The 21,866-nt window shown below is 39.0% G+C and overlaps 1 protein-coding gene across 8 annotated transcripts in view; it reads right to left on the bottom strand.

Annotated features, from left to right (window-relative positions):
• Positions 1-21,274, bottom strand: part of LOC145889249 (nesprin-1-like) — a 197,458-nt gene extending 176,184 nt beyond the window's left edge. For 7 of the 8 annotated variants that reach the window (XM_082980162.1, XM_082980167.1, XM_082980168.1 and 4 more), the window contains exons 1-32: positions 21,139-21,274; positions 20,867-20,951; positions 17,824-17,885; positions 17,337-17,432; positions 17,086-17,169; positions 16,648-16,740; positions 15,878-15,907; positions 14,892-15,070; positions 14,279-14,484; positions 11,515-11,618; positions 11,133-11,288; positions 10,755-10,862; positions 10,277-10,441; positions 10,044-10,164; positions 9,616-9,776; positions 9,134-9,286; positions 8,717-8,869; positions 8,122-8,439; positions 7,700-7,843; positions 7,246-7,419; positions 6,996-7,083; positions 6,442-6,662; positions 5,782-5,960; positions 5,400-5,523; positions 5,090-5,253; positions 4,674-4,809; positions 4,363-4,491; positions 4,111-4,224; positions 3,840-3,956; positions 1,942-2,118; positions 1,178-1,462; positions 595-711 (exon numbers count right to left, since the gene is read on the bottom strand). In XM_082980162.1, the coding sequence (XP_082836288.1) occupies positions 595-711; positions 1,178-1,462; positions 1,942-2,118; positions 3,840-3,956; positions 4,111-4,224; positions 4,363-4,491; positions 4,674-4,809; positions 5,090-5,253; positions 5,400-5,523; positions 5,782-5,960; positions 6,442-6,662; positions 6,996-7,083; positions 7,246-7,419; positions 7,700-7,843; positions 8,122-8,439; positions 8,717-8,869; positions 9,134-9,286; positions 9,616-9,776; positions 10,044-10,164; positions 10,277-10,441; positions 10,755-10,862; positions 11,133-11,288; positions 11,515-11,618; positions 14,279-14,484; positions 14,892-15,070; positions 15,878-15,907; positions 16,648-16,740; positions 17,086-17,169; positions 17,337-17,432; positions 17,824-17,885; positions 20,867-20,951; positions 21,139-21,174 (4,479 nt within the window). In that variant the 5' untranslated portion in view covers positions 21,175-21,274. The remainder of the gene's footprint in view (positions 1-594; positions 712-1,177; positions 1,463-1,941; positions 2,119-3,839; positions 3,957-4,110; positions 4,225-4,362; positions 4,492-4,673; positions 4,810-5,089; positions 5,254-5,399; positions 5,524-5,781; positions 5,961-6,441; positions 6,663-6,995; positions 7,084-7,245; positions 7,420-7,699; positions 7,844-8,121; positions 8,440-8,716; positions 8,870-9,133; positions 9,287-9,615; positions 9,777-10,043; positions 10,165-10,276; positions 10,442-10,754; positions 10,863-11,132; positions 11,289-11,514; positions 11,619-14,278; positions 14,485-14,891; positions 15,071-15,877; positions 15,908-16,647; positions 16,741-17,085; positions 17,170-17,336; positions 17,433-17,823; positions 17,886-20,866; positions 20,952-21,138) is intronic. The other variant, XM_082980166.1, reaches the window with a different exon arrangement.
• Between the last annotated feature and the right edge of the window lie 592 nt (positions 21,275-21,866).

Below are 21,866 nucleotides of genomic sequence, written 5' to 3'. Positions count from 1 at the left end.
CTGGGTTTTGTTCTGATAACTGAAATACTCAACAAAATATTCTATAAGATTTAATCACATGCGCCGCGCGTGTTTCAACTCTTAAGACAGGCCGGATAGTTGAAGTCATTGAAACTGGTTGGGGTTGTTTGTGTGTGGTTTGCCTGTTCAATGTTGGCACGCCTTTCTCTGTGTAAATACCTGAAGTACCCACCAAGTCGATACACTTAATAATCGCGCACCTCGTATTTAAACTTCGCTCGGCTTAAAGGGTTGGTTACGATTTGGAGTCGGTTTTGTTAAATATTGAAGCGAATAAGTTATGGAAAGAATTTGTTGTTATTAAAAATCTCCCGTAATCCGTGAGAGTTTATGCCCGGACAGTTTGTATAGAATTTAATAAACGTCACATGAACACCAGGAAAATTCCCAGTAAGTAAATATTCCAATTGCTTGATGTTGTATTATTCTAATATTCTGCCAACATGATCTCTTATAGATTCAAAAACAAAAGCTACACTGGACATAATAAAAAAACAGCAAGTATTTGCCAAAAAAACTAAACCAAAGATAAAAAAAAGCGAGCCTCCACTAATTGTAAAACAACGTGCTTACTTGAATTTGCATGTCCTGTGTCCATTGATCCATTTCTGTGAGTTGTGTGTCGCAATCGATCCATTCCTGCTTGATCGTTTCCATTTTGGCGAGTTTTGCTTCAGCTTTTTTCTGCGCCTAAAAATACATAAACATCAACATTAAATAACTTGAATCTCTAAACCTTCGAGAAGTTACAATTGTCACGATTTGTTCGGTAAATCATTTTTTTAGTTCAACTTCGCACAAACAACATAACTTGCAAAATAAATCAATGTTTTTAGTTACTTCAATTACACACGTGATTGCAATGCCATGTATATTTGTTAAAGTTTAACTTAGCAGCAGCACAGTTGTATTTTGTGGTAATTGATTCAGCTACAAGTACAATATACATAAAAAACATTCACACACAATGAGAGTAAACTTAATAGGACTAAAAACTAAATACTCTTGATTAGGCACAGTTTTGTAAAAGACTAACTTTTGTATTACAAAAAATACACTAGCTTTCGCGAGTTCCCCTCGCTTCGTCAGATAATTTAGTTTGTATACATATAAAGACTGATACGACAGGTTTAATAATTTAATAAGACTATTTCACCTTGGCTAAATCCGCAGCCAGTTTTTCCACTTGGGCGTTCAGAGATTTCCTGCCTTCTAGGCTGCATTTCTTCGACAACACGGCCGCGTGTTCTTGAACTTGAGCGAGGTCGTCACCACCTTGCGCGAGTCTTTTTCTCAACGCAGCTGTTGAATTAACTTCCTGGTTTATGGAGTTGAGGTTGCTCAAGCGAAGTTTGGCATCGAGCGTGGGTAAACTTTTGGCAACTAGCTCACTGAGGTCAGAACAAGACGACTCATGTTGGCCCCAAGCTTCAACAGTTGACTGTGGAAGAAAATTCAGTGGATTTACAGTAGTTGCCACGGTATATAAGAGAATGAACTGTTAAAGTTAGATATTGGTTGCACCTATCTCACTCATATTTGGCACAACTAAACATTTGTTGATCCTCTTAGGTGCTCCTGTTTTAAACTGAGCTTCCACACATAGTTGACCATTCGTGTAAAAGGGTTATAACCTTACAACTTTTGCTGTTAGGCATGAAAGATAATAACAACTCTAATCTTGGTTGCAACCATACTTTATATAATTGCATTCTGCTACTCTTAACAGCCAGTTACTGCTTTAATATATTAGTAGGCATCACAGTGTCACATCCTACAAATTTATCTTTGAAGGGCAGATGCGAATTGAATTAGCTGCAAGCAGACGTTTTAAAGATTGTATTTATCGACATAGTGCAAGGCAACGACTGTTGCTGTGCAAATCTTAGCTGTAAAAATTTTTCAGACAAATAAACTTACTTGGATTTGGTCACATTTGTCCATCGCGGCTTGCTGTAAGTTATTCCACTGCAATTCAAGACTCGACACGTCGCTATAGAGAAACGCTGGAACCTGTTCGTCAGCATGAAGTTCCTGGCCAGCCAAAATATCGGTCTCTGCTCGTTGGGAAAGTGGTCCCAGCCCGCTCACGGTCGCCTGGTAGTAAATAACATTGTTTAAACACATGAATTTTACGCTCCTTCGTGTGAGTACTGTAGGAATGTATTAAAACCTCATATGGTGCACACAGAAATACACGTACTGCTTCGATCTACAAGGTTTTGTCAGTGCAGCTGGTGAATGTTGCACTGAACCAGACGGTAATTGCAATGAACCTGATCATTACTGACTAAATTTAGCGACATTTCACTTTTGTTTAACCGCAACTTTCTCTACGTTTCCCAAAGTCAAAAGTACTCACGTAAACGTGCGGGTTTGTGAACATCTTGAGTTTGAAAGTAACGCAGAAAGCTCGTAAGTACAAAAATATTAAAAATTCCTGAGCTGTACAAAACCCCCTACATAAAGTAGAGCTACAGAATGAGCACACATATTTATATTATAGCACATCCTGATGAAGGCTACTGCATAGCAACCTAAACGTTTATATTTATACATATTATTACCAGAAAGGCTTTCTTGTATTAATAATATGCCAGGCAGCTTCAGTAATGAACTAAACACACGTGTGATTGTAACCCTGCGAATGACTTTCTCCAACACATTTAACATAATACTGCTGGTAGCATTGATATCATTTCCATAACAATCACTTCTCTGTTTCTGGTTGTATACTCAAAACTCGAAGCCTTATACGTCAAGTTATTAGATATTTGATTTAACTCAAGCTAAAGCCATGCAGACAACGATTTAAAGTGAAAACGAAGGTGTAAGTACCGCACTAACGTTTAACCGCTGAAATGCAAATAAAGCGAACGGCGTAAGAAGCGCTTTTTAAACCGCCAGCAAACAACACAGGATAAATACAAGTGAAGCCAGAAGCAAAACCCTACACGCTCCTAAACCGGCAAAGCCGTCATCAGTCAATGCGAACGGGCAAAAGTGGCCGAAACAGTTTTCTGCGCACAGCGTACAGGAGAGGGCTGTTAAGCGAGATTAAGAGGGACTTGTGCTTGGTGCGGTCGTAAGACCGGGAATACACACTTGCCAATGCTGGCACTGTGACAGAACGGTCCGGTGGGCCCACTGTTTGTTTACCCACAGTCGGTTGAGAGTTTGAGGACCATTGACGTTTTGTTGTTCTACGATCCGATAGGCCTGTTAACGTAAGGAGTGTCGCGCGTCTATATAGTGTGGATTAGGCGAGTGTGGTATGCGAAAATGTTTGTGGCGAAAGTCCAGTCTTGATTAGTGCGAATGGGGTTAACTGGAATTCCTGAACTTACTTTGTTGGGTTTGGCACCAGCCCCCGTCAATTGTGTGGCGTTTAAATTTGTACTCATTCAAGCCCTTACAAAAGGCCTCTTCTCGTATTGAGATGTATGGCATTGAGTTAATCTAAGTTAACTTGACCGGCACAACACCACATTACGTCTTCTTCGCAAAACTGGAGCCGCATGTGGCTATTTCCTCTATCTGTTGTGGTTCGGGAAGCGACGACAAGCTCATTTAGGAAAAAAAATTGTACAACCCACATTTAACACCTATGTTCAATGATTTCTGGTGCTGAAAACGTGCAGTAACGTCTATTATGTTTCGTGTGCATCAAAAGGTCAAAATGACACCCGCCAACTTCAAATGTGATTTGCGGCTATCATTTTATTTTAGTTGATTGCAAAGACGGTCTAACTGGCTCAATGTGAGCTTATAACTCTCGACCTCCGGTTTGGAAAGTGCTTGAAATGGAACAGGGTTACCTGACAAGATGCCAGTAGTTGTTTCGCGTCATCCACAGAATCTATCGGTTGAGCGTCCGCTTGTTCAATGAACTCCTCCAAAGCCTTCGCCTCGTCAGCGATTAAATCCTTCGTTTCCTACAAAGTATTCGTCGACATCAAAACAAAAGTATGCGAACATAGAGAACAGAACACTGTCGATGTTGGTTTGGGTTATCACCAGCAAACTAATCACCACAACAATACAGTATGCCTACTTTGTATAAAGCTATGGTGTAAGTGTGAAACTGACCTGTATGTCTTCCCGGTACTTGTGACATTTTTTAGCCGCAGCAAGTCGTTTTTCAGTCACATCAAATGCGTTTATGATGGACATGCTGCTTGCGTTCCAAGCCTTCAGTGATTCCTGCAGGTTTCAAATGTTATTTTACATAAAAAAAACGGAAACCATACCAATGTGCACAGATGTAACGGAACCCAATTTGGGTTATAGACAAATTACACAGACTTAACATAAAGCTTAAAATATAATAAAATCCCATACCAAGTCCTGTTGTACTTCCTCTTCCGGTAAGTATTTTGCCAAATGATTAAGAGTCGAACTCAGCCACTCGAGGGCGTCCAAGTGTCCCTCTTTACCCTTCGTGACGTCATCAAATTTGTTCGCCATTTCCTGCAAATAGTGATGGTATGCAACAACCTTACCACCAATACATACCTTTGTTTTATTGTACTTAATACACGTGGAAAATACTGAGAAAAAGAACTATAAAGAATATGACAAAGACACTGACAAAACTAAAGGGCATTCCAGCGAAGTTTTGCCGAATTATAAGTTAAGATTCGTGGATTTACCTTGAATCTTGCAGGATCGGGATCCATTGGTTTGTGAATCGCTTCGATGACATTCTCCGCATCTTTAACCCAGTCCTGGACTTTGGCCAGTGATTGTTGGAATTCACGTTGCTTTTCTGGAACTTGGGTCAGTTTGCTGGAAGTGGACACATAATTAACATGAAACGTGACCTTGAACAATATTGAAAAGTTTTTTCTTATACAAAATCAAGGGAAAATGTACTCAGGGAAGCTTAACCAGAACTCAACGTTCAGCCATGTTTCTGGCTTGCTTGGATTATTTTTCAGTGCAGAAACTGACAATGCCGTTTACGAAAAATTAATATTGCTGTGATTTAAAATAATTCGCTACGAGTAACTTTGGCTAAACATATTATGCCCGATATTTTAGTTCTATAACATCTGGTGTTTCATACTTGTGAGTTCTTTCTTCGGCCGCCAACAAACTCTCGTATTCCTCCCTCAGCTCGCTTACTGGCTCCACCTGGCGGTCGGCATCATCCTGCTGTAAATTTGGACTCAGTTCCTCCATTTGTTGGAGGAGCTCACAAAGCCGATCGAGTGGAGCTTGGAAGTGGACCTGAAGTACGTTTTAGTTTTAATTATTTTGTCAACAATTTAATGAATAAATTATTCTATTGCATACAAAGAAAAAAATTAAAATAAAAACAATGCCTAACTCACAGTTGTTTTTTGTGAAAATTTTACTTGCTGCTTATAATTTACCTTGTGTTCTTCGACTAAATCCTCTGGAGCAACGGATTTATCATCAAGACGTTGTTCTTCACCAGCAAGTCGCCCTCGACATTCTTCGAGCAAATCAGAAAACTCCTGTTCGGCTTCTTTGTATCTGCACGAATCAAGCGTTAACATTTAAAGGAAATCAAATTACAGGTGTTTATCTTCCAAATAGGAATATGCTTTAAATGCAAATTTCCTTGGGGCGAAAGTTTTTTGAAATTTACGTCACAAAATACGAAAAATTCCAATCAAAACCAAAAGGCTGAATATGGTTACAAGAAAAACGTTGCACGACAACGTCAGATATCCCATTATCTTTCAGAAGTAAAAAAAATATGGCATGGCACTCATTATCTGCATTTCTTACTTGAGTTGAAGCAATTTGGCGGACGCCTTTTTAAGCACAGCCTGGTACTGTTGCTGCATCTGCTTTGTGACTTCATAAACCGACGTGCGTTCGCTTTGTGACGTCTGTAGCTTGCGTAGTTGGTCGCTTGCTTGGAGGAAGCCGGTGATCGGTGTTTGTTCCAGATCAGCAAAAAAATCCTGCAAGCATGAAAGACGAGTTGCTGTTGAGGGTTTCACAAAATCCAAATTGCGAAGCTTTTGGAAACGCATTTAAATCATACTCAGGTATACGGCGAGTGCTTTTCAGTAAAACGCTTCACTTTTTAAGCATTTGCGTCTCAAACTACAATCTAAAACGGGTTTGAAACAAATCCTCATGGAAATATAACAGAAAAAGTAAATGCCTTCACTGTGGCACAATCCTGTAATCCTGACTTCTGCATTCGGGTAAAAACAACGTCATAAGCATGGATGTACAACACAGGTAATGCTTGCCAAAAATTCGTATGTTGTTATTGATCGAACAATGTTAATTCAGACTCCTCGCTAACGTTTACATGTGGTGATGTACCACCCCTAAAAAGGGTTACACAAATGTTTGTTATAGATAGCGTACAACAAATATGGATCGCATAACCACCTGAGTAATAACCCCCCGGTCTAAATACATATTCAATACCTGGTGTACAGAAAGGCGTTGTTTAACCGGTTTGCTTTCCTCCATCACTTCGTTGGACTTCTCCATCCACCTCTGCATTGCCCCCAAACTCGCTCTGTATCTCCGCAATGCTTCGGTGCCCGATTTAAGCTTGGGCTTCCATTCTTCGGCCTTCTGCGTCGCCAACTGCAACCTGGCCGTCGACTCCGTAATCTTGTCCTGCACCTCTTCGACTGCGAGACCTGCCAGGTAAGGAATTTGTTGTTATGTATTTGAAACTTACAGCGCATTTGGCAAGGGTCGCTCGCAAACATGACGAGTTGAACACAAAGTCGGCATGTTATGTAAGAAAAGATATGCTTCTTTAAACATAAACGCTCGGGGCATGTTAAAAGGGTGGCTGCTGTATGCGTTGCAAACTTGGGTTGAATACATGGTCGACACATGTTATGCTCATTGAAACATAATTCCTTTGAGGTGCGAACGGATTTTAATGAGAGTAAACAGTGCTAAAATGTGATATACTGAATCTACATTTGGCGTATTGCACCGTATATATATTAATAGAAATGTACCTGGAGTGCTGAGACTCGTAATGCGTCCAAGATTTTCGCTCATCCGACTCAACTTTTGTTGTTGTTGGTCTTTGCTGGCGAAAAATTTCTGCAAAAAACGTTTGACATAAATAACAATACTAAACTATACCACATCAGAACTTTTGACATTATATATCGTCCCCCGTATTCTAAACACATATAACCTGTAGCAACAACAACATTTGTTAAATTGCCAAAGTAATCATTTAAAAATCGCATGTTTTCTTACTTGATGGGATTGAAATTGCGATTCCATGTCGGTATCTGGATGAGAATATGACGTCAGCAATCGGTCGGCTTCATCCAACCAATCATTGAGCGACTCCAGATCGACGTCAACACTTTGCACGGGTTCCAGCATGTCGGTATAATTGTTGGAGTGCTTCGTTACCGTTCGACGGACCTATATATTTTTACACGATATTTATGATTTTTTCACGATAAAGTACAAAACATATCGAATAATTTGCACCAAATTTGTAGCAAATACACCGAGAGAATGTGCTTGCAAAATACATGAGTTTGTTCATTTCTAGTCAAGCTACATATTAAGTTGAAAAGATAAATCGTTTAATAATTAGTGGTTGTTTTTATTAACAGAAACCAAAACGGTACAAGACCATCCGATTGCCAGGTGGTATACAAACATCGCACACAAATAGTCAAACATATCATCAGTTTACCTTCAGAAGACGATCTTTGACGTCAGTCATTGTTTTCAGCATCACATCCACATCCTCCGCAGGTGTGTCTTTAACGAGAGCTTGCGCTACTTTGCTCAAATCTTTGAACTGATCCTCGACGCGGGTCGTCTCGTCTCCGATATCCTAAACAATGGAAAGGAAATTTGTTTAATGGATGAAGTCATTTCGTGAATGAAACCACGATTAAAAACCAGTGTATCATGGACAAAACTATTACAATTTTTCTAATTTTTAATTAGAGTTAAGAATCACTTTCCAACTTTGTTGTACGTAAAGAAAGGGCAATAGGTGCTTTATATATCAGGTTTAAAACATATACGAATATTACAGAGAGAATTAAACAATTTAAACCGATCTTTGAAGCTTCGAAAGATCATTATCATAACAAACAATTTCCCTACTTCCAAGTCCTGCAGATGTCCCTTGATGGAACTGAATTCAGCGGGTAGAGGTTGCTTCAGTTCGCCTTCCACGTTGTTTAACCACTGATGGAGATTTTCCACTCCAGCTTCAAAGTCCTTTCTTCGCTTGGAAACTTCCTCCTTCTTCATCAGCTTCGCGCAATTATCCAGGACGCGAGATGCGGGAGAGGCGATGATTTCGAGTTCTTGATCCACGGCTTCTGCAACTTGGTCGTCGCAGACCTCGGCAAGATATTCCCCGCTTTCGTTCAAGATGTTGAAGACCTCACTCCAACGCTCCCAGTCCTTGAAGAAGGTCTGCAAAAATGGAAGGTATACGTTTTCTTTTTTAAGTTTAGCGAGTTTTAGGGAATAATTCCGACAGCAACGTTTTAAAACGGAAGTTGCGGTACATGTAACTCTTTTCAGGTACTATTACCTCAACAGAGTGCCCATAAAGTATTTTTAACATTTAAGCGTGATATCTTTACTGAATAAGTTTTTAATGTAGGTTACTTAGCACCGCAATCATTATCAATGGTTCTAACACTTAAGACGCCTTACAGTCGAATGCTTAGTTGAAATATTCACTCACAACTTTCTCCGGTTCCGGTGCAAGAAGCATTCCCTCCGCTCTCACCAACCAGGGTTGGAAACTCTCTTTGCTCTCCTCATATTCTCTCCATTTCTCCGCAGTTTCCTCGAGCTGCTTCCGAGCTTCCAGGATCTCCGAGGAAACTGCTTTAGTCTGAAACAAAACATAGTTAAGGGAAGAAATGGAAAGGGTTAAGGAGTCTTGCAATCTCGTATACATTAAAGACACATTTTGACCCTAAACATTCTGGTATCGTTAGTACGGTTAAGATTCTCATCAAAGACATATGATAGAACAAAGTTAATAGCTGTATGAAACTCTAACATATGTGCACATGAGCAAGTATCTGGCATAGCAAAAAACATGTAATTTTTACTTTATTTGTTCGTTTGTTTCGTGAGGTCATTGCAGTCTCACCTGTTCCTCTTTATCAGAAAGAAATTTTCTTATTTCTTCTCTGGCTACGTCAGACATTGCTTCGTCACAAAGGAGGTAAGCTTCCCCTTGTTTCTTCGCTTTCGACATCGCGTATTCCAACTTGTCGACCACCCTCCGCTTCTCCACGTTATCCTGCACAAAAATCGAAGTAAAATATATTGCTTCGACATTATTATCACGGAATCAAACACAAAGATTGGTAAAAAGGCCAATAACATTAGCAGGACCAAAGTCATTCTATTTTCGCGTGCCTTAAATATATTTTTTGCAAGAAACTGTACGCGTAGCTAAACAAGAACAAAAGATAAAAATTATCACTTGATGGAAAACACATCTCAACCGTCAAAACCGAACATTTTAATAAATTCTATGTTTACAACTCTGTAAAACCTTGCACAAAGTACAGCATTCTACTGAGTTGATTCACAAAGTCATTCAATTAACAAATAAATAATTTATACCACGTAGTTTTGAAGGAGTTCGTCCACATTTTCGCGGTCTCCAAATCGCACTGTCCATTCCGCCACCATCTGATCCGCGTTGCTCAACTGCGCCATCAGGCGGTGCTTGGTTTGCGCGTATTCAAGTTGGGCGGAACGTTGCGTTGAAGCGGTGGTAAGCGCTTTGAGAAAATATTGAATATGGTCTGGATTGGTCACGAAGCCGGTAACTATCGTTGTTCGAAACATAGTGTCATTATTTTGTAAATAAAATTGCATTCCGACATGCTTTAAAACACGCAGGTATGAACTAGAAACAAAACCGTAAAAAAATCTCTAACTAAAACTTCCGGATACCAATTGAAGTTATAATATTTATTGGGAAAGCATTGGCGAAATTGCGGAGACAAGCAGGCTTTCTACATATACAAAACCTCATTTAATATTACCTGCGAAGCGGTTTGACATGTCTTCCAGCTGTTCCAGCGGGATCGAGTGACCTGAAAATCTGTGCGCTCGCCTCATCCGCTGGAAAGCCTGAAGCATCGAATTCATGTCCTTGAAGATGGCCTGAGAACGTTAAAATGACATTTCTTGAAGTGTTTATTATAGGTTATTGCCAAAAATACCAAGGTTGGCCTAAAAAGTATTTTCACCGAAAGAGACTACAAAAAACACCAACCCGGTGGTCGTCCAACTGCTGTTGAATGATGTCGGCAATTGTTTCGTCATCGCTGACGTCATCGTCGTACTCAGCCTCAGCAACTGCGGCTTCGGCTTTATGGAGCCACGCTCCGACCTCACCCAGTTGGCCGGGAAGGACGCTGTCCAACTCCCGGTGCCATTTCTGTCACAACATACGTCATACGATTTTTGAAACAAAATGGAGATAAAGAACAATAAAGAGCAGGTTGTGACGCAACAGTCAAATTAATCAACAGACTTGTTAATTTAATTTAAAATTAATAAAGACGAGGTTAGGTTTGCAAGAAGTTGTATTTAGACGAGTATGGCCCATAACGTTGTTGGTATTGTGCAGAAAAATAATACAGTCCATAGGCAAGTTCTTCTTATTTTTGGTACTTTTGTTCTCCAAGCAGTGAAAATTTTGTCACAAACCCAAAACAGTATAAGAAACAGATTGTACACTAATAGCCGACCTGTGACATATCGTCAATTTTCCCAAGCAATTGACCCATCCCGTCGATCTGGTCCTTCGTCACCGATGCAGCTCCTCCAGCCAACCATTTTTCGTGGAGTGCTTTGATCTGAAAGAAGAAATAACAATATACAGTATATGTGTTACAAAAAGTCAGCCGGTGGACATAAAACTGATCACATTGTGGCACAGAAAATAATAATCCGATTTTATGGTCTAAATGTTATGTTTTTGAATTCACGTTGGTCAGCGTTACGTGTTTTCAAAAAACAGATTTTCTCCGGGAACCTTTTATTTAACAAGAGATATTTAGGCTACACGGCGACAAACCTCTAGTCAATTTACGAATACAGAAATGTAAAAATTAAAAAAAGGTTACCAAATTTCTTTTATGTTCCAGTTCGGTTTTAAAAGTCCGATGGTTGAGGTAGTCTTGTTGTCTGTATTTACGCGTCTTGTGGACATTTACTAACATTGACTCCGCATCAGTGAGCCAAGACATCAGATCTTCGAACTGAATAACATCTTCATCCACCTGGAAGACACGTAACAACACGCCATCTTATCATATATTATGTATGTGGTATGTTTGTGTTACGCAAGGGGAAGCATTCGGAGCAAAATAAAACGTCAGGCAGTTTATCTAGGCAATTTTTCAAACAGCCCTTAATCCAACAAGCTTAGATAGAGATGCTACAAGCAATAACCTCAGGGGAGCATAGACTGCCATATTGAGAATTGTTAAATGCAAGTCTTAATACCTGAGGAGTCTCGTGGCCTTCCTCCCCAACAGTCCCGTACTGCTTGACGAACTGCGCTACGTACGTCATAATCGACTTCTCGTCAGGCCTCTCCACGTCTACGTCTGTGAGAAAAATATTGGCGTTGGTAAAACAATGTAGGACATCATACCGTGGGATACAAGTTCATGAGTGGAAATAAGTTGTTCAACTTTATAGAAGTGCAAAACCGTGTGCTTCGTACGGAAAATTTTGTTTCCATAAACTGTCAATTCAACTCGTATTAAACAGGCGGAGTGTGGATTGAAATACACCCCGCAAGGGATTAAAGTCGACAAGGACATCTAAATGAGGATTTGGCATTGGATAGGTATCACTCCGGTAAGAACCAAGTGCTTTATGCTACAAAGGTATTCGCTAGTCGTGATGTGCCTGTCAACCAACGCTATATGTTCATTATCGTCGTATTGGAAGTTCCATGTTTTTAACACACAATGCTTATATGGGGGGTTTCCAACTATCTGGTACGAAAAAAATCAGTTTATACATTCCTTCGAAACCAATACAACAAAATATAGGAAGATAAATGGTTGCAGCAAATAAGAGGATTGCGCACAAGCATTGGCCCCGAAATCACGACTAACAACCACTTGGTATTAACAGGGATTGCAGCATAAGCAAAAACGCTAAAGGTCACGTAGTAACAGACCCATAACTAGGGATAAATTATAACAAAACATTAAGTCAACTACCAACATTGCGGTACGTGGAACTGTGTTTTCCTCGGCCCCGACAATACCTTGCCACTCACGTGACTAAATCCACGCGCAAACGCGACAAAAGAACCATTATCAACGTAACAATGCTCGATCCGGTAACCAAGTTGATTCTGCGAGCAACAATGCTTTGTATCAGTGAATAACCCATTGAGAGAATAAACTATGTTGTATTATTGGAAGTCGATACACGTTTCCTGTGCTGTAGACTAAGGACTAAACAAGTGGATTGCGATTTCCTGTGAACGAACATTCAGTGAAATTTAAAGGTTTCACCCCCGTTTGCCATGAAATGTAACACAAATTGTAGTTCTACTTTTAAACCTAACTATGAGCTATAAATGACACCGACAACTGTTGACCCATGTTCATTAGCTTTAAACTGAAGCGTCTAATAAATTAAATGTATATACTGTATTATATATGTGACACGTGATTTTGCAATCATGTGTAGATAGTTAGATTTTAGCGCCGAAACATCATTAAACGCAGTGGAATCCTACAACATTCAACGCATGGCCAATAAGATGACTGTTGCAGAAAGCATCACTTCCAAACACTGATGACGCATGTCAGCTGAAAATCTGTCAAAATGCGGTCAAACACATTTGATCATTGAACTTCCATATCGATAATGGTCAATATTGATGGAAAGCAAATCTTTGGCTTCCGTCACTTTAGACTTTAATTCAACTCTCACAACGAAACAAATATTGGGTGTTCAATTACAGGAAAAGCGATTACGAGGAGTTATCTTATTATGGTGAGATGGAGGTAATTTGATTCGTCTGACGATTCAATACCTAATATCGCGATCCCGCCCGTGATTGGCCTTTCAATCCAACAACATTAATTGTAAACAAACACCCTAATCCTCTTCCACAATACAAGCAAAGCGACTTGCTTTGTTTAAGTTTTGAGTACGTATTTCACGCCGCAGTGAGCTTGATAAACGATTTGTCCATTAAACTGGTAACATTGGCAACGGTTTGTCAGGAACACACGGTTGGTTACAAGATAATTCGTTGTCTTATAAGTACATGTGTAAGCTTATATATTTTTTCAGGTCGTAACTTGATCAATTCGGGTAATGTGGCCACGATATTAAGTTGATTCATATACTTATCAAAATTCTCTCTAAAGAAACTTCGTTGAAGAAGAATGTCAAAATTTTCAATACCAAAACATAGAAAAGTAATTTCGACAAACACTTATTAATTGCTCCGTAACCACAATGGTATGTTAGATTGTACGAGAGTATGTTTTCTTGGAAATGAATCAATTAACTTAAGAGATGCTCGCGAGATTTTAGTGGAGTAAACAAGCAGTTAAAGAGTGCATTTCGTTCAGAAAGCTGTGGTGTAGATCCAGTCTGTTTCTCGTCATAATTTGCTATAGTATTCCAGCAACCAGCGTTCCCAAACCTTTGCGTAGGATTGTGACCAGAAAAAAGCACGAGAACCGATAGGGGCTCAACATTTGTTACTATGTTTACATTTTCAACGTGACAGCAAAGCGTTTTCAAGTGGTAACAGCGTCAGAATTAGCAGTGATGTACGATTAATAGGTTTTATAGTGGTTTGATGTCTCCTAGCCAATCGATACATGTAGCTGAGGACAAGTAAATTGATCGTTATGGAGCTTGACGAGGCATAAATGTGTGCCGGGTCATGTTTAACGCCATTGTTCTTGAAAATAAATCGAAGAAATCATTATAAATACGTCCGGAAACATTATTTCAAGCAAACTATTAACTCATTTTTTTGAAAAAAAAAAACAATAATTCGGTCTCTCACCCACACCAGAAAGTAAAAATGTACGAATTTTCTCTGGTGTATGGGGAAGCTCTGCTGTACAATTTTTTTCGGTTTCTTTACCACACCCAGAACCCACCACACAAACATATAGACACAAACTTGGCCAAAAATATTCACACAACCAAGTAAACAACAGCACTCTGGACCAAAATCTTTGAAAACAAATTAAAATAAACAAAAAATAAAACTTACCGGATGGTTCGAGAAGCCGCGGAATCCCGAGGTGATGTTGAGCGGTGTCAAAGGCGCTCTCCAGATTCTCCCGGTTGGTTTCGCGTCGAATGCGATCGACATCAACCAGGTTGGGGTTAATGGTGTGAATCATACTGTGAAAAGCTCGTCCGTCCCTCCACGAAGGTCCGAAGTCACGAACAGTCACGTCCAACTCGGGGGGTTTGCTGTGGGTAGTTTAAAGTTGAAAACGCCGGTAAAGAGCGGTACACATGGTTAGTTAGGCATAAATCTCAACAAGGTCGTTTGGGATATGCATCAAGAATATCGTCACACAATTTCGTATATGTATAAGAAAATTGTTTCTAGTTGCAAAAAGCGCTTTGTGGATCAGGAGAAGATCAGTAACCATGAATATAGTTACAAATGCCAACAAATCTGCATAATTTGACATAAAAATAAACGACCGAATTTTACGTACAAAAAACGGTTGAAACATACAAAAATGTACAGACATCTTTAACAGAGTAACAATAAGTTTGTTACATAAATTTTTTAGTGGCATCTTTAACTCAATAACGTTGCTTATACAACTAAATTAACAGAGCAAAAAGCATTAAAAACCGAAACCTACTTCTTGGTTTTTCGCTTTACCCAAGCGAGAAGTGCTTTTTTCGCGGCACCTTGCCACTTCGCCTTTGCCCCTTTCTTGTGTTTCTGAGGCGAATCCTCGGCTCCCACGCAACTGTCCAGACTGGAGGTGCTTCCAGAAAGTTCGCCGGAAAGAGCAAGGTTGCTCGTGATCTCTTCGATCTACCACCGAAATTTGTGGAGTCAGTATTGCGAGTCGAGTCGATTTTAAGGAGGTTTTGCACAGGAGGATTTTCAATAAATTCAAAACTCTTCTGGCCAAAATTTACTACGTCGACGTTTCAGTCGCTATCCAAAGGACCTTGATCAGTACAAGTGCGTAAAACGCAAACAGGACGATAAATACTGGAACGTTGACCAAGTAGATTATTTTTGCCAGAAGAGATTTGAATTTATTGAATATTATGGCTGGTAGCGTCAGCATTAAAATGCTCAGAAGAATTTGTTTGATGCTAATGCGAGCAGAATGTGGTGAACATGCTGTTAAAGTACTCGTGTTAGTGTTGTGGAAGTGATAAAAGCTTCTAGGTTTGTTGTTGGGAAATATAATTAAACACAGAGCTATATTAAAGGGAAAGATATAGTCATAAGTTGAGTGTTATAGACAAAAAACGAAAACTGCAGAAAACTTTGTTTCCTGAAATGAATAATTACAGTGAGAAATATGGAAATTAAATCATGATTTTCCTGGGAAACTTCCAAACCAACCACTTGACTACCAAAAATCTAATACAAATAATAAAATGTTGCAAACAAAAAACATAATTTCAGAAGAAATAATACCGAAAAATGTATAGACACGAGAACTGTGCTAGAAATAAGTTTAAAACTCTTTGAAAAAATTATTCGACTCCAACCGAAGAAACAGTGTTTGTGTGAACAATTGTATCATCGTTCGTGTTATAAAATGTGAAATAATAAGTGCAATTATGATGACATCATAGCATGCAATGATGACGTGTCACTTACCGGGAGCATGGGAAGAAGGTTCTGACGTATCTTCGGTTACAAACACAACAATTTAATTATAACTATGGAACTTAAGCAAAAAAACACATTGTCCTGTCCGCTTATTCCTCTAAACGAGGACAGCTTGTAGTCATATCAGATCATGTTATTATCAGTGGAGCGTACAAGATACCATACTTGTTTAAAATTGAAAACATTTCTTTTTGTCCTATAATTGCTGAAGAGAGGACGACTTGTTATATCAGCATGTCACATTGCTATTCTATTAGCACGTTTTGTTTAACTTTAACTGCTTAAGAAAAGTGTAGCCAGCCTAACACCAAAAGCAAAATAACAATGCCAATGTTCGATTCATTCCGAATATTAGCGGGTTTGGTTAGTTTGTGTGAAAACTCAATCTGTAAGAAGACTTCGTCTTGTTACAGCATTTACATTACACAGACAAGCGCGCATTCAACAGTGGGAGTTAAAAGCGTAATAACCAAACACAACATCAACATGCTCGCCGATAACGGCCTACAGTATGTAAATGCTCAAACTTAGTTCAAGTTCTGGTGTTTTACGTATATATAAATGTACAAATACACAGGTACACGACACTACACAGCTGGCAACGATATAGACTTTCGGTTCTTACATTAGCGATCATGTAACATTGGCTCAACTTAAGTTCGCGCTATGAGGTACAAGTAAAATTTCCTGCTAAAGTTATTCTTATCAGTTATCGTGGAGATATGTTATTCAGAAGGAAAGTACCATTAGATGTTTACCTGGAAGTATAGAATGATTGTCCACAACAGACCGAGAACGATGGACGGTTTTCCGTCAACAATATCACCAGGGTTGATGTTGACGAGTTTAAGCTGAAACAAAAACCATTGAAAATTGAATATTTTTTGTAAGCTGACCTGAAGCTTATGTACATGTGTTATCTGATAATAAATACGCAGAAGTGTTTCATGTTATTGCATGCAAGGCAGAACCTCATAGCGACGACCCTTACTTCTCGTATATAGATTTTTTTCTGCATGTATCGTATAAAGATTATTAGGGCAGTGCTGGTATCGCAGTCAAGTTAAATCAAAGCCGCTTGCGATGCCAGTGAACCTTGTATTGGATATTGTACAATCATAAGTGTATCGAAACGACTATAAAGTTCTTCTTGAGTAAAATTTGTTTCAAAATTAGGTTTTGGAAATAAAGGTCACCTTTTTTGAGTCGAGGAACCGCAAAGCCATCTGAACGTTGCTGAAATGGTGAATTCGCTTCAATTTTCGTCCTGACTCCCCGTGCTGAAGGAAAACAAGTTGTAATAAGTTTTATTGATTGTAACCCTGTCCATACATTTCACAAAATAGCCGCCACAATACCAGCGTGTAACTCATATATAAAATTTCATTTGCAAAACATGTTTCATTTGTATAAAGATATTCTGTTCAAACGTGTTATTTTTCGGTACCAGTCTCTGTCCGGAAAGGAGTTGCAGAAGTGCAAGAAGCTTTGTTCCGTCTCTGATGTCCTTGAAAAGATCGGTAACTTCCATTGGGGGGCGCCACTGCAACAAAATTACTCACACAATTGAATAAACGCAATCCATAAACCTGTTAACAAGAAAAGCGGATCGGGCTTCGGGCCCAGGATGCCCTGGGTTCGAATCCCAGTGCGGTAACAATGGCAAAAAAGCAACAAAAACAAACAGCGTGAAAAAATTCAAACGACAAAACTTATGCTAGCTTCCAGTGGCAAATAACAATGAAATTGTAACAAAACTAAGTTTAAATATGTACAAGAACGTATAGCGTTTCTGTTTTCATTAGATTTAATACGAAAATTACAGTATATATACTATTTGTGTCATACATTTTGCTTAACAATGGAAACATTGATGATAAAATTATATTTAAAACCGTGGAAAGGTATCAAGGTACAACAAATAATTCAGATACTTTGCATAGATAGGCGTTCATCCATCGTGTGAAGGTTCGTTTCTGAACGTTCATTTGTTCATCTGTAAAACGAAAAGAATTTTTACAGCGATAGAACGATGACGATTAATTACTCGGAAATTTATGAACTGCGCTATAAAAAGTTCCCGGACTATTTGATGAGACGCGAGGTAACCAAAAGTCGTTCAAAATTCATAACAAAAAGTGCAACATCAACACAATTGCTTCGCATGCTTGGTTTCCACAACCAAACCGAGAAATGTATTTTTATTGTAGTGATTGTTGCGACTTTTCGTGTCAAAACGAAAACTCTGCCAACATAATAAAGAAAACTTTTGAAAACTACCCCCAAATACATATATTTATTGAACAATTTTAAGTCATGTTGCAAATGGACCTGTATGCTACTATATAACAAAATTCGCCGCATTCCGCGACCTAAATCGCCAAAATACTATTTATTATTGCTGTGGGACGTTAAATTTTGCGTCAGTGGAATCGAACCTGACCAAGGGTACGTGAAATACGGCGCGAGCGGCAACAAAAAACAAGCTGTCCAGGGGTTGTAAACTATATTGACCGGTACCGGGCGTGAAGTGGGGTGGAAATAAACAGTGGAAAGCGTGTCCGTCTCGCGCTTGCTGGATTTGTGATAATAACTATGTAGAGAATAAAGGCGCATTTGCCGCGGAGACAAAGCGGAGAAGTTGAGCTACTAGTGACAATAGGCGAGTGTTACGACAGGGGATTGAGTAGAAATTACTCGAATTCCTCTAACCTGATACGACATAAAACAACTGCAATTTCCTGTCTCTGATCAAAATCCCTATTTCCCTCTCCACGAGTTTACTAATTCACGAACTAATTATATACTGTTTTTACATATGGTATAGATTGATAGTTCAAGAATCACCATCATTTTGGTGAAGAACGTTCATTTATTTTCTCAAAAAAGACTGTAGTCCCAGCGCGTGTAACAATGATTTTACAACCTGTGTAAATGTTTACTTGTTAACAGATAATAGCGTTTATGCAGCTCCTCGTAAAGACGTAGGCCGGCCCATGTAAGTAAATAGGTTAAGCATCAGTATCACATTGCCACGCGTACAACCAAAAGGGGAAAAATAGTTTTCAGCTTAATGACGCGGAGTAGCATCTATTCGCGTGGAAAGTACGAAGTGCATGGCGTACAGCGGAGTAGCAATTTCGTACCAGACCTACTGTAAAAGGTGTAAAAATATGTTTACATAACATGGTGACTGAGTGGTTTGGAGTTTGCTTCCAACTTCTTCTCGGTCGGTTTGGCGCTGAGGGCCAGTGCTTATCTTGGCAAACACTACATGTTTAAAGACGTTTGGTTTTACGAGGCCGGAGGTGAATCATTAACGATGCAGGGGCGGACGGCTCTGCTTGCTCAGAATTGAATCAAATAAATGGCGGGAGATGCTGAGATTGACGGGAATTTACAATACGCTACTCCGTTTTAAGGCCAAAAGTTAAATGCCTGTTATATATCGGTTTTCAAATAGTGCGGTTGGTGATAATTGTATTGAATGACATGTAACTTGCTACTAAATTCAATTTTACAATTCCTTTAACGTTTCGAAATTGTATATATACTACATTTACAAGTGAATTTGTTTGCCAAGTTGGCCTGCAGTAGCACGTACTCAGATTCCACGTAAGAAGTGCCTTATTTTGATAGTCATTATAATCATAATTGCGTTTATTGTTGATTAAGTCTATCCCCAAGCTTGACATTGGTATTATCAATCAACGGATATAATGCGATGGCGAAAGGACGCGCTTAACTTTCACCGCCTGGAATGTCACCAGACTTGATATCGGAGCACTTTGGGCAAAGAGCCATCGTTTCCACGCCACAGAACTGTGACAATGAACCAGACCAGCAGAATAGGGAGGCCGAGATCCCAAGGGCAATGGTAAAAGTGGTAGCGGAGAGCAACGCTACGGTGATCTTACAAGGCTACAGAGCATGTCGCAATGTACAGTAGTTTATGCAACTAGAAACACGTGAAAAAACATTCAAAGTCGGTGTGACATTACAATTTATATATGTGGTTACGTTTTAAGACATTTAACTACACACATTTACTTACACATATGCATTTATTTCCTTAACCATTACTACAAGGAAAGCTCTCTATTCCCTTGGTCTCATTATCTTTTCCCCGAAACAAAATTCGCAAAACAATGCCTGGGAAAGTTAATCAAGAGCCGGGCCCTCGAAAACGTTCGTGACGACATCTTACAACAACTTTAGATGTAAGTAAACAAACATCGGCTTGTCGGACATTTGTTACCAATGTGCTTTCCTGGCAAAATTTAATGACCCCCGCGCAAGCAAGAAGCCTCTAATCCTGACCAAGTGGCGGATTGTGACAAGCTGGGACTTGCTTCCGTGGACGCTCGAGGACCGCATAGTGCCTGGAGTGTTGACTTTTTGGTGCCCAGTCAATAGACGAAAGAGCGGTGACCACAAAAGATCGCGAGGCACCGCGCGTTTTTGATAACAATACCGGAGGCACACGGGCCGACGCACTATTGCGTTTTTGTGTTATTGTATCACGACAAATGATGGCCAAGCGCCAGGAGTTATTATCGTCATGTACTGTTGTGATCACCATTACAGTTTCTACAATAGCCCACCAAATCCTAACTCTGTCACTACTTAAGGCGTTTTTCATCAACATTTATGGTCCTTGGCTTTACACTAAAGATACATTGGTCAACTTAATAAACTATGCAAGTGTGAAAAAACAATAATATAGTTAACACTTTCATTACACCTTGCATACAATAATGGATAAGGAGTTTAGCTTTACAACATATATGGCTAAAGCAAATTCCTTTAGATCGCTGTAAAACATGACTGATTCATTGTTTCTTGCACATTTACTCATTACTTGACCATCAGCACAGCAATCAAAAGAGCAAACACATAGTTATCAACATGTACACAACCTTAAACAAGCACTTCAGATTTACTTTAGCTGACAATATGCTTAGCTAGGCCACATACTTTGTAGATCTTGCACTGCTTTTGTCAAGTTGAAGGATGTTCTCCCAAGGTTGACAGAGGGCTGCTTCCTTCGTGGAGGCCGCAGCTATAAACAAAATTTAAGTTTTCAGAAAAGAATGCAGTACATCTTAATGTAACTTTTATGGCATAAATCAATGGTTCGACAGTTCAACCTACATTATGTGCATTTATAATGCCGATGGCACACATCAGTTTTTAGCATATTTTTGTTGTTCTGTAATAAAATAAGTTTAAAACAAATGGATACTAACCTCCTCATTTTCCACAGCTAAGGATTGTCTTGACATGGTGTCAGAACTGAGTTACAAATAATCCAAGTCGCACTTGAACAGAATTTAATAAAACTGACATTTACAACTGTTTAGGAAACCTTATGTTGAATAGACTAAATTGAAAGACTTAATTTGGGGCAACGAAAATGATAAAGTAATCTTGCAACCTTAAATACTTTTTATGCTAAAACATCTTTTCCAATTGGTATTGATCATTTCAAAACATGATTCAGTTTTATAATTATGCTTTGAAGAGCAAACATGTACAGACATAAATTTGTTCTTGTGCAAACATTTGAGGAGCCTACAAGAAGGCTCAAATTTTTCAGCAGTTAGTGACATTTGCTGTTAAAATATCGCATCCATCAAAAGCATGTTTTGGAAACGAAATGCACAATTCATTTATAATATGGTAAGGTATGTATTTTCACTGGATCATATTTCAAATACTAAAAAACCTCAGATAAAAACCTTCGCTTGTTGTCATTGGAAGATATATAGGCAAATTTGAGTCCAAATCAGTTTGTTGGTTACATTGCAACTAGGCATGATGCATTATTCTAGGATGACCGTTTCTAAATTTTCTATTGTTAACACATTAAAACTTACAAACAATGGAAGCAACATATTATAACCACAGTTCCAAACAAAACTACGAACTAAAAATATGTTCAGCAAAATTGATGTTCTTTAGCCTAATTCTATTA

Source organism: Ascidia mentula, chromosome 2 (genome assembly GCF_947561715.1).
Source record: "Ascidia mentula chromosome 2, kaAscMent1.1, whole genome shotgun sequence".
NCBI lineage: Eukaryota > Metazoa > Chordata > Ascidiacea > Phlebobranchia > Ascidiidae > Ascidia > Ascidia mentula.
This window is presented reverse-complemented; position numbering and strand designations above follow the sequence as displayed.